The sequence below is a fragment of the Mesoplodon densirostris genome, chromosome 13 (assembly GCF_025265405.1).
Source record: "Mesoplodon densirostris isolate mMesDen1 chromosome 13, mMesDen1 primary haplotype, whole genome shotgun sequence".
Classification (NCBI taxonomy): Eukaryota; Metazoa; Chordata; class Mammalia; order Artiodactyla; family Ziphiidae; genus Mesoplodon; species Mesoplodon densirostris.
This window is the reverse complement of record NC_082673.1, coordinates 84,615,361-84,629,720: the sequence shown is the minus strand read 5'-3', so window position 1 is coordinate 84,629,720 and position 14,360 is coordinate 84,615,361. Positions and strand designations below refer to the sequence as shown.

The 14,360-nt window shown below is 37.6% G+C and overlaps 1 protein-coding gene across 10 annotated transcripts in view; it reads right to left on the bottom strand.

Moving 5' to 3' along the window:
* Window positions 1-432: 432 nt before the first annotated feature.
* PHF20L1 (PHD finger protein 20 like 1) overlaps window positions 433-14,360 on the bottom strand; it is a 77,931-nt gene continuing 64,003 nt past the window's right edge. For 7 of the 10 annotated variants that reach the window (XM_060115610.1, XM_060115613.1, XM_060115614.1 and 4 more), the window contains 6 exons: window positions 11,939-12,120; window positions 10,848-10,947; window positions 9,275-9,470; window positions 5,795-6,155; window positions 4,368-4,533; window positions 433-2,530 (listed from right to left, as the gene is read on the bottom strand). In XM_060115610.1, coding sequence (XP_059971593.1) covers window positions 2,388-2,530; window positions 4,368-4,533; window positions 5,795-6,155; window positions 9,275-9,470; window positions 10,848-10,947; window positions 11,939-12,120 — 1,148 coding nt within the window. In that variant the 3' untranslated portion in view covers window positions 433-2,387. The remainder of the gene's footprint in view (window positions 2,531-4,367; window positions 4,534-5,794; window positions 6,156-9,274; window positions 9,471-10,847; window positions 10,948-11,938; window positions 12,121-14,360) is intronic. The other 3 variants (XM_060115612.1, XM_060115616.1, XM_060115619.1) reach the window with 2 other exon arrangements.

Below are 14,360 nucleotides of genomic sequence, written 5' to 3'. Positions count from 1 at the left end.
GCATACAAGTAATCTGATACAGATTTACTTTAAAAATATAAAGTAAAAATTCAGACTCCCAATTCATATGCATAAAAGCAGAGCAAAAATTCAATATTCTAATTATTAGTTGAACTTCTAGTTTGCTGGCTGCTAACAAATAAAGTGATCTAATTTTAAGATACTCCAAGAACAAATGCATATTAACTTAACTGTGGTCATCAGGGATTAAGAATATGAGTGTCACTGGGTACAAAGGGTCCTCTGTGCATGTGACAAGAATCTAGGCAATACCGCTATTCACAGCCTGTTAAGGATGCTACTTGCTCCATTCTGAAAAAAAAGATATAAATTAAATGTCTAGAATTTAACCATAATAGGGAAAAGATTAGAGCCATTATTTTAAAACACAAATGAAAGACAAAGTATCAAACTTGAAATACAGACATTAGCAAATTTACTCCACACATGAAATATAGGCACTATTATTTTTACTTTAATATGCAAATTTAATAGCTACTTCATATCCCTCTACTAAAGCTTTTCATTTCTCAGTAAGATTTTTGACAAAGTTAATGTATCATAAGTAAATACACAGGGCTGTATTTTATGTCTGTGATCTTTGGCACATTTGTCAAGTTGGAGAATGTCAAAAGGCAATAAAAATGTCTAATGACTGTTTTGCACATTCTTTTAATCATCTTTACATCAAAATATAAGGCTGCAAAAAGGCAAGCTGAAATTTTATGATATGTGGAATTGTTTTAATAAAGAGTTTTACATACAGTACCTTACATATAGAACAGTGTGTTTGCAAATTTAAATAATATCTGAATGTACAGTGGCATGTATTCTTATCAAAGATAAATTCAAGTTTACTGTCCATCAGTTCTAAAATGCATTTATACAGATTGCTAGAACTGATAAACAGAACGAGGCATAAAATATTCAAGTGTTATATGTCATCAAATAGCCTCCTAACAGTCTTTTTTCCTTTTTAAAAAAGTTTCAAAACCTGTACATACATTTTTAATTTTTAAAAACAGTCTGTTAAAAGGTAACATTTCATGTTAACCACCAATTCTTATAGTCTATAGTAATAAAACTAGATATGTGTAGATATAAATATGTGTAGATTATGTACATATGTACGTTGAGTGTTTGTTTCAAACAAGCACACACACTTAACGCATACCTGCACGCAGAGCACTGGGGGCAGCACACAACTCACAAGAGCACTGGCAGACGGGAGGGCCTGGGCTCGAAATCCAGCAAGAGCTGACACAGCAACTGAGTTGCCTTTGGTTTCAGAAATCTGTCCATTTGTGATCAAAGCTAAGAGTTTTGAGTGCGTATGTATTTTTTAAAAATAAAATTCATCTTCAGAAATGAAGCTTTTCCAGTATTCCACTACCAGCAGTTAAAAAATCCACAGCCACAAATTATTTAGATATTTTTGTCACTCCTCATCCCAGCTGAGGTTATTTACAACTTCTTTTTTTCTGAAGGCAAAAACCAAGCATACTCAGGATCAAACTGTACGTTGAAACCTGAATACTGAAATTTGACTACATATATTCTCTATATAGTATATGTGATATATGCGTTTCTGATGGGCTGATGGCATTATGTAAGACTTGGGTGAGAGAACTCCCACAGGATTTAAAATTCTCTTTCCAGCAGTAACATCATCATTTGGCACACTGACCCTTGTGCGAGCCATTCTGTTTTTTACAGTGAGCTTAATGCCAGCAATAAACTCCAATTATTTTGCTGTTTGTTTTTACAATATATTCATAATGAAGTAAGAATTCCACAACTGTTTTCCTCAGAAGTGAGACTTCTACTGTCAGTTTTCTGATTAAGGACATTCATCACCTAAGAAACAGCTCATGATCCTATAAAAGTTTCAATACTCTAAACTTCAGTGCAGCTAGATCAACTGCAGAGAAGACAGTTCTTACAACAAGCTTATAGAACTCTCCAGAATTTAAATTTCCTCTACAATTTTGGTTTGGGCCAAATGTTGGTTTATAAACATAGATCTTTCTACTAAAAACTATGTAATACACCATATTTCTTTCTACAGGTATCTCGAGCTTCATGTTAGTAACTATTCAAAACTCCTGCCAATCTGATTCCCTTAGCATAGATTATATTCTACCTCCACTGATCCTTGGCATATGACACGTTATCATTTGTATCTAGTTCATAAATTTTTTTAATATTAGCTTCCTTGATAAAGCTGTTCTTCATTTTCCTTTCCAAGGTGCCATCCTATTGATGTCACAAATCAGTAATGACCAAACATCACTAAGCTTTTTAACTATCCACTTAGCAGCTGTGTGGATAATAAAAATTAGTCGACTGAACAGAGCCACATTCTTTGCATTAGGTGTTCACTGCTGTCATACAGAGCAGAGAGTTGCTATTTGTTGTACTTTGCCCATGTCAATTAGGAGCTGTTTGATGTGGCGTTTAAGTTGGGGCAGCCTCGCGAGAGGATCAGGTGGCTCCAACTCCCCTGTGAAATCAAGCCAGCTTTCCAGAACTAAAAGAGAGAAGAGAAGAACAAACACATTTAAACGGCGACTGAAAACAGTCAAAAAATGGTATAATTAGAAGGCTGAAAAAGTGATGGAGAAAGAGTTCACTTCCCTTTCGCTAGAAAGCCAATCTGTAGAAGTCACTTCTGAGCAGTTAAGCATCCTCTACACCTCATCCCACAAGAATTCTAGCCCCTCTTAGTAATCCTTATCTGTTGTTCTATCTGTCGTGATTTTAGGTAATTTTTCCTTTTAAAGATATAAAGTAACTGCATTTTGAGTGTCTCCTTTTACCCTCTTCTGGAACAGGAAACAACATTCCCTGTTCCTGCTCAAGCTTTCTATTAATTTAGGCTTAAATCATCTCCATTTTAAATGAAACTTAGCTACTCTAACCATTTTTTAAAATCTAGAAATTCTTTTTAACAAAGGAAAGGAGGTAGCAATTTCTTAGTGTCCTTTCATTCCCACGATTTTATCAGTACTTTAAAAAAAAAAAGAAGCATATTAGAAGTTCAGGCAGAATGCAATTAATTACATTCTATACTTTTTATTAATAATAATAGGGAATGGCATCAAGTTGCATTTTCTTCTTCAAAAATCTACTTAAGGGCTTCCCTGGTGGCACCGTGGTTGAGAATCTGCCTGCCAATGCAGGAGACACGGGTTCGAGCCCTGGTCCAGGAAGATCCCACATGCCGCAGAGCAACTAAGCCCATGCACCACAACTACTGAGCCCGCGAGCCACAACTACTGAAGCGTGCTTAGATCCCATGCTCCACAACAAGAGAAGCCACCGCAATGAGAAGCCTGCGCACCACAACAAAGAGCAGCCCCCGCTCCCTTCAAATAGAGAAAGCCCGCGTACAGCAATGAAGACCCAACGCAGCCAAAATAAATAAATAAAATAAATAAATTTATATATATATAAAATCTACTTAAAACTAACTAAACTAACTCTACAACTGGCTTATAACCAAATGGAAGATGCTTCTGAAATGGGTTTCCATTTCTTCTTTTCACAGGGAAAAACGAAGCAGTAGAAACTCTTACTGGGGGAGGAAAGCAGCACATACTTTTGCAAATAAAAAAGGGGGGGTGGGCAGGAGGTACAATCTATGAGGTTAAAAAAATGGAGTCAAAAAGCATAGGAAAACACTAGATTAGGAATCGAGTACTCGAAATTACTCTATCTTCTCAACTATAAAATTGGGATAACATTTTTCCTGTCCACTCCTTAGGCCTCCGGTGCAATAAAATTTTTAAATATAAAAGAAAAACATTTGAAAATGTGTATGCAAACTTAAGGTTTATCTACTTAAACTTGCAGGAGTTCTTTGTTGTTAATTTCACTAAACACTGTCCAAAGTGAAAACAAAATGTTTTCCCCCATATTTCAAATATGCTTAAAGTCCTTATGCTGACTTCCAAAAAAAACCACAGTTCAATGAAAATATTCATTGAATATTATTTATTGAATAATAATTTATTGAATAATATTATTCAATGAATAATAATATTATTATTATACATTGAATAATAAATATTCCATATGGTATATACTGAGCCTGGCAGGTGGGCAATATTTAATAAATATCCATCTTAAAAAACAAAATCCCTAAAATATCCAGTCATATTGTCCTGAGACTAAAAGACCCTAAATGCCAGATGTGTTAAATACAATGTAAAGGGAGCAGCAAAGCACCATCAGCCTGGACAGCATCTGTAGTTTTTGTCCCATAATTTCAAAAACTTCAAATAACTTCAATTAAATTATTCAGAAGTGTAATAAACACACTTTACAGACTACAGCAATTGTATTTCAGTTCTTTCTTAAATTACCATCAACTTCTTTTTCTATCAGGTCCATCCTGCTGGTGACTTCATTCTGCACATTCTCTATGTGTGTAAGGAGATTGAGTTGCCACTGAAGATGTGAGTCTCCCGGGTCTTCAGTGCCCTTTTTATCATTATAAACAAATACTGTATTCCTTTCAGCTGAATTCTTCTCCAAAGAGCCAACAGAAAAAACAAAGAATTGGATGAAATGTAATGTCATAAAGGGAAAGATGCATTAAAAATCTCATTACCCACAATGATCGGTAAAATCCAACCTCCCAGAATAACTTTAAAGGAAGTACTAGCACATAACTAAATTACATCTGATGGTCCTGAAAAGCAGACATGCCTGTGATGTCTCTTCACAAGGCCTAGCAGAGTGCTACACAGGGTAGAAGGCCTTCAATAAAACCTGCTGAAGAAATGAAGGAGCTAATTATATTCTGTAACTAGAAAGCCCAGCTAATTTAGACTGACCCGTTCCTCAGTTTATCTAAGCTGTGTCACAAGTGGAGTGAAGGCAAAAAGCAGTGATGGAAAAAAATTAAGATAGTTGGCAAAGGCTAGTATAAAGCCTAATTAACTGCAGACTGGATTTTATTATTGCTGCTAAATCAATGAGGTGAGGGAAAGAGAAAAACCCCTTAAAAACTTAAAAAGTGCAGACTGCTTAACACACACACAAAATCTGACCTCAGTTTCACCAGCAATAACTCATTTCGTAAGAGGGATGTTAATTTGACAAAATAATTTACCACAAAATTTTGGGTAATATAAGCTTTTCAAATTCAGTTAAGTATTTATTTATAGAACTTACTTGATAAAAGAGGCCAGAAAAATAAAGATTTTAAAGCAGTATTGCTAATTGAAAAATCAATAAAAAATGAAGGCACGACATCTCTAAGTCGTGAACAAGAAATAAGTTTACAAATATTCCATGTACACAGAGCTATAAGAATTCAACTTAGTGCATAATGTGATTGATATGTATATACAAATATGCTATTATTTTTAAAAAGATGATTTTTTAGATAAAAGTGCCACTTTTTATCTAAAACACATACAAAAGGAACACAAATTATATTAATATATACACACCCACATGCACTTTCATGTCTTCACACGCAGACATTCTCATTTGGAAAAAAATTTGGCTCATGATTTTTAGAGGCATCTAAGTGTACTCATAAACTTGAAACTTTTGTTAAGGCAAAAGTTTAATGAATTACTACATTTCTGAATTAGGGGATAATTAAATGTTCAACTGGCCAGTGTTTTCCTGTAGCGAAAGCAAAAAATGTCTTTACCCGAACAAGGTACTTGTGAACTTGGAAATGTAAGTAAAATCTGGGATCTCAGTATGTTTTATTTCACAAAATTTTCCTTTGTTCTATCGTATTTCCAAGCAAAGACAAATGAACTAGTTATACCTTTCCGGGCTTTCCATCTTCTTTTACTGGGTATTGTAAACGGTTTTTATCTCTCATGTGAAATTCCTGTTCTTCTTCAAAACTACTAACATCATCATCATCTGAGCTCCCAGGGTCTGCGAGAGTTTTGCAGTCTTGACCAAAACTTTGTGGCTTTTGGTAGCTGTGTTCACTTGTTATATAAGTTCCCTCCACTTTTAGGGGCAAACGAGGTGGTTCTTTATGGTTCTGTACATGATACTTCTTTTCTTCCACATTAACTGTGTCTTGCACCATTAGTTTTTTTTCCACCCCAGCAATTACTTGATCTTTCCTCTTCCCAGAACAAGCCCAGAGACGAAGGTCAGGATGATGTTTATTCCTTAAAATAAAGTTGGAGAAACAGCAGCTCAGAAAAAAAAAAGTCCAGTAACAAGTATAATGCCACAATAAATTTCAGAAGGTACAATTACATAGTTAACCCTCAGTTATCCATGCCTTTTGTATGTTCAGTGTACTGACTTAGGTGGACCGATCCCCACCTCTCTATTGAAGACCTAGACCACTGCCAAGCAAACAAGGTTAGCAGGAGGTCAGGCACTCAAGACAAAAGTAAAGGTACTTTCTAGGTTAACCTGCCCCAGAATTTCATCCAAAATGTAAATTTTCATAATTTTATAGAAATAAAACTCAGGTAGAAAAGCAATAATGAATGTACTTTTGTGATAGTTCACATCATCATCTGATATATTCACTTCTTTTACTCATTTTTCACTGTATTTTTTGAAATTGTACAACATGAAAAACTTTTACATGAGCATATTTTAACATCTTTAGTCAATCAAAAAGTGATACTTCCTCATGACAAAAAATTCAGATTATAAATGTGTACAAAGTAAAAACCTCCCTGCCATGGCAATCATAATCTTCCACACTTTTTCTGTACATATAAAATTATTTTTTAAGTGGGTAAGCACACACTTTTTCTTTTTACACAAATGGGGCTCTCATACAATTTGCCTTCTTCATATATAACACGTAAGGGCATCTTGCCTTGTGAGTACATAGAGATTTTCCCTTACTTTCACTCTAGTAGCTGAACAGTATTACTGTGCTGCAGTCTAGTCTCACCAACCAATTCCCCGCCAATACACGTGTGTGTGTTTGCATGTGTGTACCTCTGCATACAAGTGGGAATTTATCAGTCAGATAAATTTCTAGATATGAAGTTCCTAGATAATGTATGCACATTTTAATTCTGACAGGTACTGCCAAAGTGGCCTCCAAAGAGGCTGTGCTAATTACATGCTCACTAACCATCCATGATAATATCCCTTTACCCCCATCCTCACTAAACATGTGAGCATAATATCGCATAGTTAATTCTGTAGTAATTAAAATTCTGTAGTAAGCAAAAGAGGAATCCATTCATCATATTCTGTAGTAAGTAAAAGGAGGATATTCTGGAGGCATAAACCTTTGAGAAGGCTCAATAATGTTTGTGAACTGATAATTTCCAAATTAGATAAATACCAGGAAACAAATTAGTTTTCTTTCTAATAATAAGCCTTGTTTCTGAAATTATAAATTTTATCTTTTGAACCCCTAATAGTTTAATAGCCAGAAAATACAAAAATTCTTCAACAGTAGAAGGCATAGTAGAAGGAAAGCTAGACTTGTAATTCAATAGTCCAATGTGTTGAATCCTGCTGTGCCTCAGAGGAGGAGTTTGGACAAGTTACAGAACCTCTATCTTTGACTACCCATCTATCAAGCAAAGTAAGAACTTTATTGTAAGGATTAAATGAAATAGCACATGAAACCACCAATTTCAGGTTTTGTAGTAGACTTCCAATAAATAGTAGCTAGTGATAATAACTATTATTATTAGAAATATTAACATAAAGAGAGCCTATAGGCATAAGGCAAAATTTGTCCAGTTGAAATCCTTAGTGAAATTATGAATGTACAGAAATTCATATTGATGTCAAGGACAACCAGGTTTTAAAAAAAAAGCTTAGCTTAATAATTTAGTTTCTCCTTTGAGTTTTAGCATTTGCATGGCCTTTTTACAAAGAAATCCATATTCAGGTTTATGACATAAAACTGAAGCAAATTCCATTCAACAATTACTGAGTACTTATCCCTCCACTAACCTCTAGGAATAAAATGATGAATAAGACACAAGCCCTACCTTCAAGGAACCCATGGCTTAGTAAGGGGAGGCAGACATAAACAAGGTGCACCAAAGTGCCTGAAACGCATGGAGTCTGCCAAGGATGCGATCAGCTCTAGTTGGGAAGGTAATCGTGAAAAAGCATTTGCTAGAAGGACTAATGGTAGAAGGTTATTCTGGCTCTGAGTAAAGGCCTGGAGCTATGAAAAAGCATGCTTCATTCAGCGATTATGGTTTGGTATAGCTGGAACATTTGGGGGAAAAATTAGGAGAGGGAACACATGACAACAAAATGACAGAGAGAATACGCATCGTGGAAGGATTCAGAGTGCATGCTGAACAAGCCTGCACTCTTCTCACTGGGCACTGGGAAGACACGATGGTATATTAAGCTCCAAAGAGACAAACTCCTCTTTATCTTTCACTAGATCACATTGGCAACAGTATGAAGGATGAACTGAAAGAACACAAGACTGGAGCCACCGGGAACTTACAAGGTACGGCAACTGTTCACGTGAGAAGAACAGCCCGCTCAGACAGTCTTGGTGAGGAGAGAGACGGGGACGGTAAGGAACCACAGGGACACAGTACTCAGTGGGCCTCGCCACTGTGGGAGGGGCGGGACGGAGATGGAAGGAAGGAAAGGGGCATGTTCCCGGCCCAGGCAAGTGAGTCAAAATAAAGAAAATCTTGTGAAGAACCAGTGAATCACCCTCTTCTATATAAAATATGTATACTTTTAAAGAGAAATCCTAGGGCGGTATTAGGAAGAACTAAAAACAAGGACTTCAAGAACATTCTGATACGTATGGAGGCTCAGTGCTTTTTCTGTTTTTGTTTTGTTTTGTTTTTAAGGAGAAATTGCCAGGGATGACTAAAACATATTTGGTGCACAGGAGACGAATGGATTACATGACCTGTTGGCTCCCTTCAAAGCCAATCTTAAGGTAATTTAAAAATATACCTTTGCATCTATTTCATCGGGACAGCATTCCTGAAGGAGGACACACACCAAAGGGTTCACCACAGCAACTGTACTTTTGTGCACGAGGTGAGCCCACAAAACAGTGTGACGAGACTAACATTTGCTGAAATACTAGATGCTGTTGTTATTCACCCACGCTTCTCTATTCCAGGACAATAGGCATGAAGGAGCTATTCATCCAAAAAGTTACTAACCTTTCCTTTTCTCTAAAGTTAAAATTTGTTCAAATATCTATTCTGTCTTCCAAGCTGCTAACCTGAACCTGCAAAAAGCCAACCGATTTAGTTTAAGTTAAAATTCACACTAAAGTGTGCCCCTCCCTTCGGCGCCCTTCACTTACTTTAGGATTCCGATCTTCAGCTGTAACCCATGCAGGACTTCCGTAACACCATAGACATCAGCAAGCAGGTGGTGTGTGGAAACTATCTTTTTGGCATTGAGATGAGAGTAGTTTTCTTTTAAAAATGATAATCCGCACATTCTCCCATTATTCAACCAATCCTTATCATAACGATATTTTGCGCTCCATCTCTGACCTGTAGAAAAAGTTGACATTAAAGTGACAAAGGATTCCACTTATTCAGATTTCCCTTCAACTGCTACCCGATTAACATCACTCAGTAAACAAGGCGAGCTCTAGGACTAAGAACATATTCAAAAGACAAGTCGGACAGTGCTTCGAGGAGTTGGCACTGTGAGAGCTCCTCCCACCTTCAGATGTCCTGCCTGGTAAGCAGGACAAACTCCATGAAGGATGTGGTCAGTGGCAGGTCACACCTGCAGAGGAACCTTGAGTGTGTTGCTTTCCATTTTTTATGTCTCTGTCATCTGTTTTCTAAAAAGGCCAAAAGGGCTCGATAGAAATTAGACAGGGGCACCTGTTTCTCTCACTAACATTTGTTTTGAACTGGGTGAAACAAAGAGTTCTAGTTAACTAAGGACCCCTCCCTCACATCTAAGAGCTCACAGAATCCAATATAATCCTATATCTTCACCACCGATAGTAATTATTTCCTATTACAATTAGTTGCTTCTATGTCTGTGTCCCCTACTATACTGTGAGAGAGGAAGGCGTGGTTAGAATCAATCACCTTACCTCTCACCACAGATTTTGGCAAATAGAAAGCATCCGATAAATGCTGCTGAATGAATGAATGAACAAATGCCTACCTTCATGTAGGTTTGGATAACTCTCCTGCTTCTTAATGTTATTATTATTATTATTATTTCTGACAGAACAAGGCAGCAGCCTTCCATTTGAGATGTCTAGATGGCTTCTGCCTCGGAGATGGAAGTGCACACGATATGCAGACACTGCTGCTCGGAGAGCCTCTGCGTGGAGGAAGGCACCTAGTGGACAGGGAGCCCAAAGGCACAGGTCTTCCTCTCGGTGCGGCCAGTCTAGCACCATCCTTGTGCACGAGGCATGCGACACTCTGTGCCCCTAGCTGCCTCGTCAGTAAACTAAAGGGGTTGGGCGTGATAACGGGACATCCCTTCTGCTCTAACGTTAGGTTCATTTGCAGCACTATCAGACACTCATTCAAAACCATGTCAGGAGGAGCATGAGTCCAGACTCTGAGTCCGTTCAAATAGCCGTATGTTAATCTATTTAGAAATCAATACACAGGAGTAGATTAAGGAGCTAGTTCTTTTCAGGTGAAAGCCACAACCCTCTCCTCCCAGTAAGGTAGTTAATTATGCTGAGGAATTTATGCTAATGCTTTTGCCTAAATAATTAATATGGAAAATGAAACTATAACACACAGTGAAAACCAGTTTTAAATTTTAACGTGGAAGCGGAGTCTAGCTGACACAGAAGTCATGGTGTCTCAGACAGCTGATGTACAATGGAACCTGTATGTAACAAGACATCCAGACACCTTGCGATGAGCACAGGGACCGAAGCTTACCTGGAGGGTCCCGGCAGATGTAGCAGAGGTACTGCTCCGGGATGCTCTCCTCCAGCAGCCCCATGCACACGCTGTGCTGCCAGCACAGGCACTCTTCACACTGCCGGGAAACAACCGTGCTTTACTCGCTAGAAATCAAGACAGACCCCCTTCTCTTCAACTAGCTGGCTGAGTCTTGCTGCGGCAGCGGCTGCAGCAGCTGCCACCAGTTCAATTCTTAATCCACGTAACAAAAGCAAGTGATGACTTACGAGAAATTTCACTTCTGAAACAGTCAGCTATTTCAAGCACTTCCTCTCGTTGCACCCATTAAAATGTGCTTTGATAAACTGGTTTAATCATAAAAAAGGCATAAGATTATTTCTCCCATCTATTTCACACATCCTTAGAACTCTCAAAAATAGCTTATTGAAGTGCAGAAATTAAAAAAAAAAAAGGCGACTTTGTAGCAGTGCGTTAGGTAACAACCTCTTAAAGTACTACCTGTGTGGTGAACCTATAAATTTGTAGTTCCCTTGTTGAGAAAACCACTGAAAAGGGGGAAAGAGATGATTACTTTTTCTTCATTTCTATAACTAACATCTCCGAATCTTCCAAATGTAACCACAAAATATGGGTTATGCTTTCCTTTTTTCTTAAAGATACTTTTTCTACAGGGAGAGGTTATTTGTAATGGTAATCTTTGCAACAAAGCTTTCCTTTAATCTTCAATATTGTGGAAACTTTTCTACCCTTTGAAGGGTGACTATATAACATAAATTATTAAACAACAGGATCCAGACCAGCAGGAAAAGAATTGCTATGGTCTACCCTTCAGTGTGGACGCTTAGCCACCTTAATGGCTCTTGAAAAGAATTTCAGCTAGAAGACCTCATAATAAACACCCCAGAGAGAGAACCTCATATAAGAAAACAGTCTACTTCATCTGGAGAAGAGATCTGCCAATCATTACAACTGGTACTTTAAACTTGATGCTAAACTAGAAGCCTCCATCTTCAAAAGGACGGTGAGGAAAAAGAGAACACAGGTGCCCCATGAACGTGCTGAGCACCTGAACTACCTCATTCAGTGCCGAAGGGAAGACAGGTCACCTGAATCATGAAGCCGTTCTCCTCGTCCATTTCACAAATGCATCGCACAATTTCATTAAGCGCATCATCTTCATCTTGAGATTCCTCAAAATTGGTTGAATCAAAGTCCTGATTGTACTCATCCCCACTTAGGAGCAAACTCTCCGTTGAAGAATCATCTAGGAAATCCACATCCGATAAGTCTAGAATATACATAAAAGCATACTCAGCATTTTTTTTCATTTTTACGTCATTTTCTAGAAAGAAAGGCACTATGGGAAGTGATTATAAGCTATTAAGTATTTAGAAAGGGAGGGCAGATGAATGGGAATACAGTATTTGTCTGTAGGCAAAAAAAACAAATGAGTTTTGAAGCTTAGGCAACTATGATTGTTTTACATCTTAACGTTAACACCATTACAAGTAACTCAGAAAGTATCCCTTAGTCCAGGTGCTTACAGAGGTTAGGGCTAAGGTTGATATTAACAATTAGAATCTGCAGTTCTCAAATGCTTTCACAAACATCCCTTCTGATCCTCACAATGGCTTGTAAAAAGAACAGGGTTCATTATTTGCACCATACAGCTACACAGCACTTCAGAGAGGTAGAAGGAGCTTGCCTGGGGTCCTAACAACAATACTGTGATTCTTAACAGTATCATCGACTACAACTGTACTTAATATACACCAGGTACCATCTGAAGCACTTTAAATATGACATGACTTGCTTGGTAATGCAGCCAGCCAGTGGTAAAGCCGACTGCACACCAGAACTGCCCGACTCTACAACCTGTGCTCTCTTAACGATTTCAGCATTTCTTAAACTGGGATTATGAGTTCCCCAACGAATTTTAAAATGTTTTAAGTTTCATTTTGATAAAAATCTTTAAAAAAATAAATAAGTATACCCTAGAAGTTAGGTTATATTGATGACCACTATATACAACCCTGTTTAAATCCTAGGCTTTAGGTTGTACTTATAACAGCGTTGAGTCAAAGGCTATCATTTAGCTCAGGCTACTGAGGAAAAAAAAATCAAGGCAAATATAAGGAAATGTTTAATCATGACAAAGGGAAAGAAATGATGACAGGACACTACAGGTTTGCCGGAGTGTGGGTGGAGAACTGTTGGGGAAACTGAGTCATCACATGGCACGTGACACAAGACCTCACCACTGCTCACAGGCTCCTGGAATGGAGGCTGCTCCTCAGAACAGAAAGCAGAGCTGGCTCCTCCCTACCTCACCACCCTAACCTGCAGTCACGTTCTCAACCATTCCTTCACCTGCTGCTTTCATCTCCCCTTTCTAGAATGTCAAGAGCCCATGAGAGCAAGCAAGAGTCCACTGCATTGTTGAATGCTCTGTAGTCAGTGCTTAGGATGAAGCCTGATACATATGATAGCCACTCCAGAATGTTTCTGGAAGAGGGAAGGAGGGAGTCGTTATAGAGAGAAAAAATTTTCAGACTTAATCAGACCAGGTGGAAGTTGCCTGAATTCAAACTAAATAATTCATGCAATTTATATTTTAAATATTTCATATGACTTAGTGTTTTCCTTATCAGCTTCTAATCGTGCTTATTTTTTCCCTGACTCAATGTTTTTGAATGTTTTGTTTCTGATTTATAAAAGGTTAATGTTTTCTAGAAAAATAAATGTTTTCTTCTCTTTGGGATCTTAGGACATCTTGGAGAGAGTAAGGTCAGTAGAAATGAGACAATGGTACAGAAATACAAAAGAACATTCAAGGAACCAGAAGTAAATCAATTAGATATTATAAAATCTTTCTAATATTAACAATATGGGTAGTTTTGAGAACCTGAAGAATAAAGTTCATTTATTCATAATCTTGCTAACTTAAATCCAAAATTTGTACTTTCTCTTGGGCTTTCTTGAATACAAGTTCATGTTTCAAAATGGCAGACTAGAACATGGATGAACAGTTTCAAACACTGCTGCAACACATATGTGGTATTCAATGAATGGCAATCATAACAGGGTTAGCAATGAATTTAATGTAAAAACTACTATCATTGAAAGGAATTAGTGTATATCTCACATAGGCTTGTATGGCCAAAACAGCCAGGCTTTAGGGTGCTAGAAGGCAAATTTAAAATATTGGCCAGAAAATCCAGTTCAACTAACTCGCATACATCAAAGCAGTGTTTGGCTGAATTCTGGAGGCTAAGTAAATGGGCCACTGGGTTGAAAGTTAAATAAGAAAAGCAAGTACAAGTTCTCACACTGAAATGGCCACCTGGACAACAGCTCCAACTGAGTGGCCACAGAACACTGTTCTCTTGTAACTGCTGCCCCTTGAACTAACATTGCTGTTTCCCCAGACAGTATTCTCAAAGTGTGGTTTCCACATCAGCATCACCTGGGAACTTGTCAGAAATCAGAAATACTATGGGTAAGACCCAGAACTGTGTTTTAAGAAGC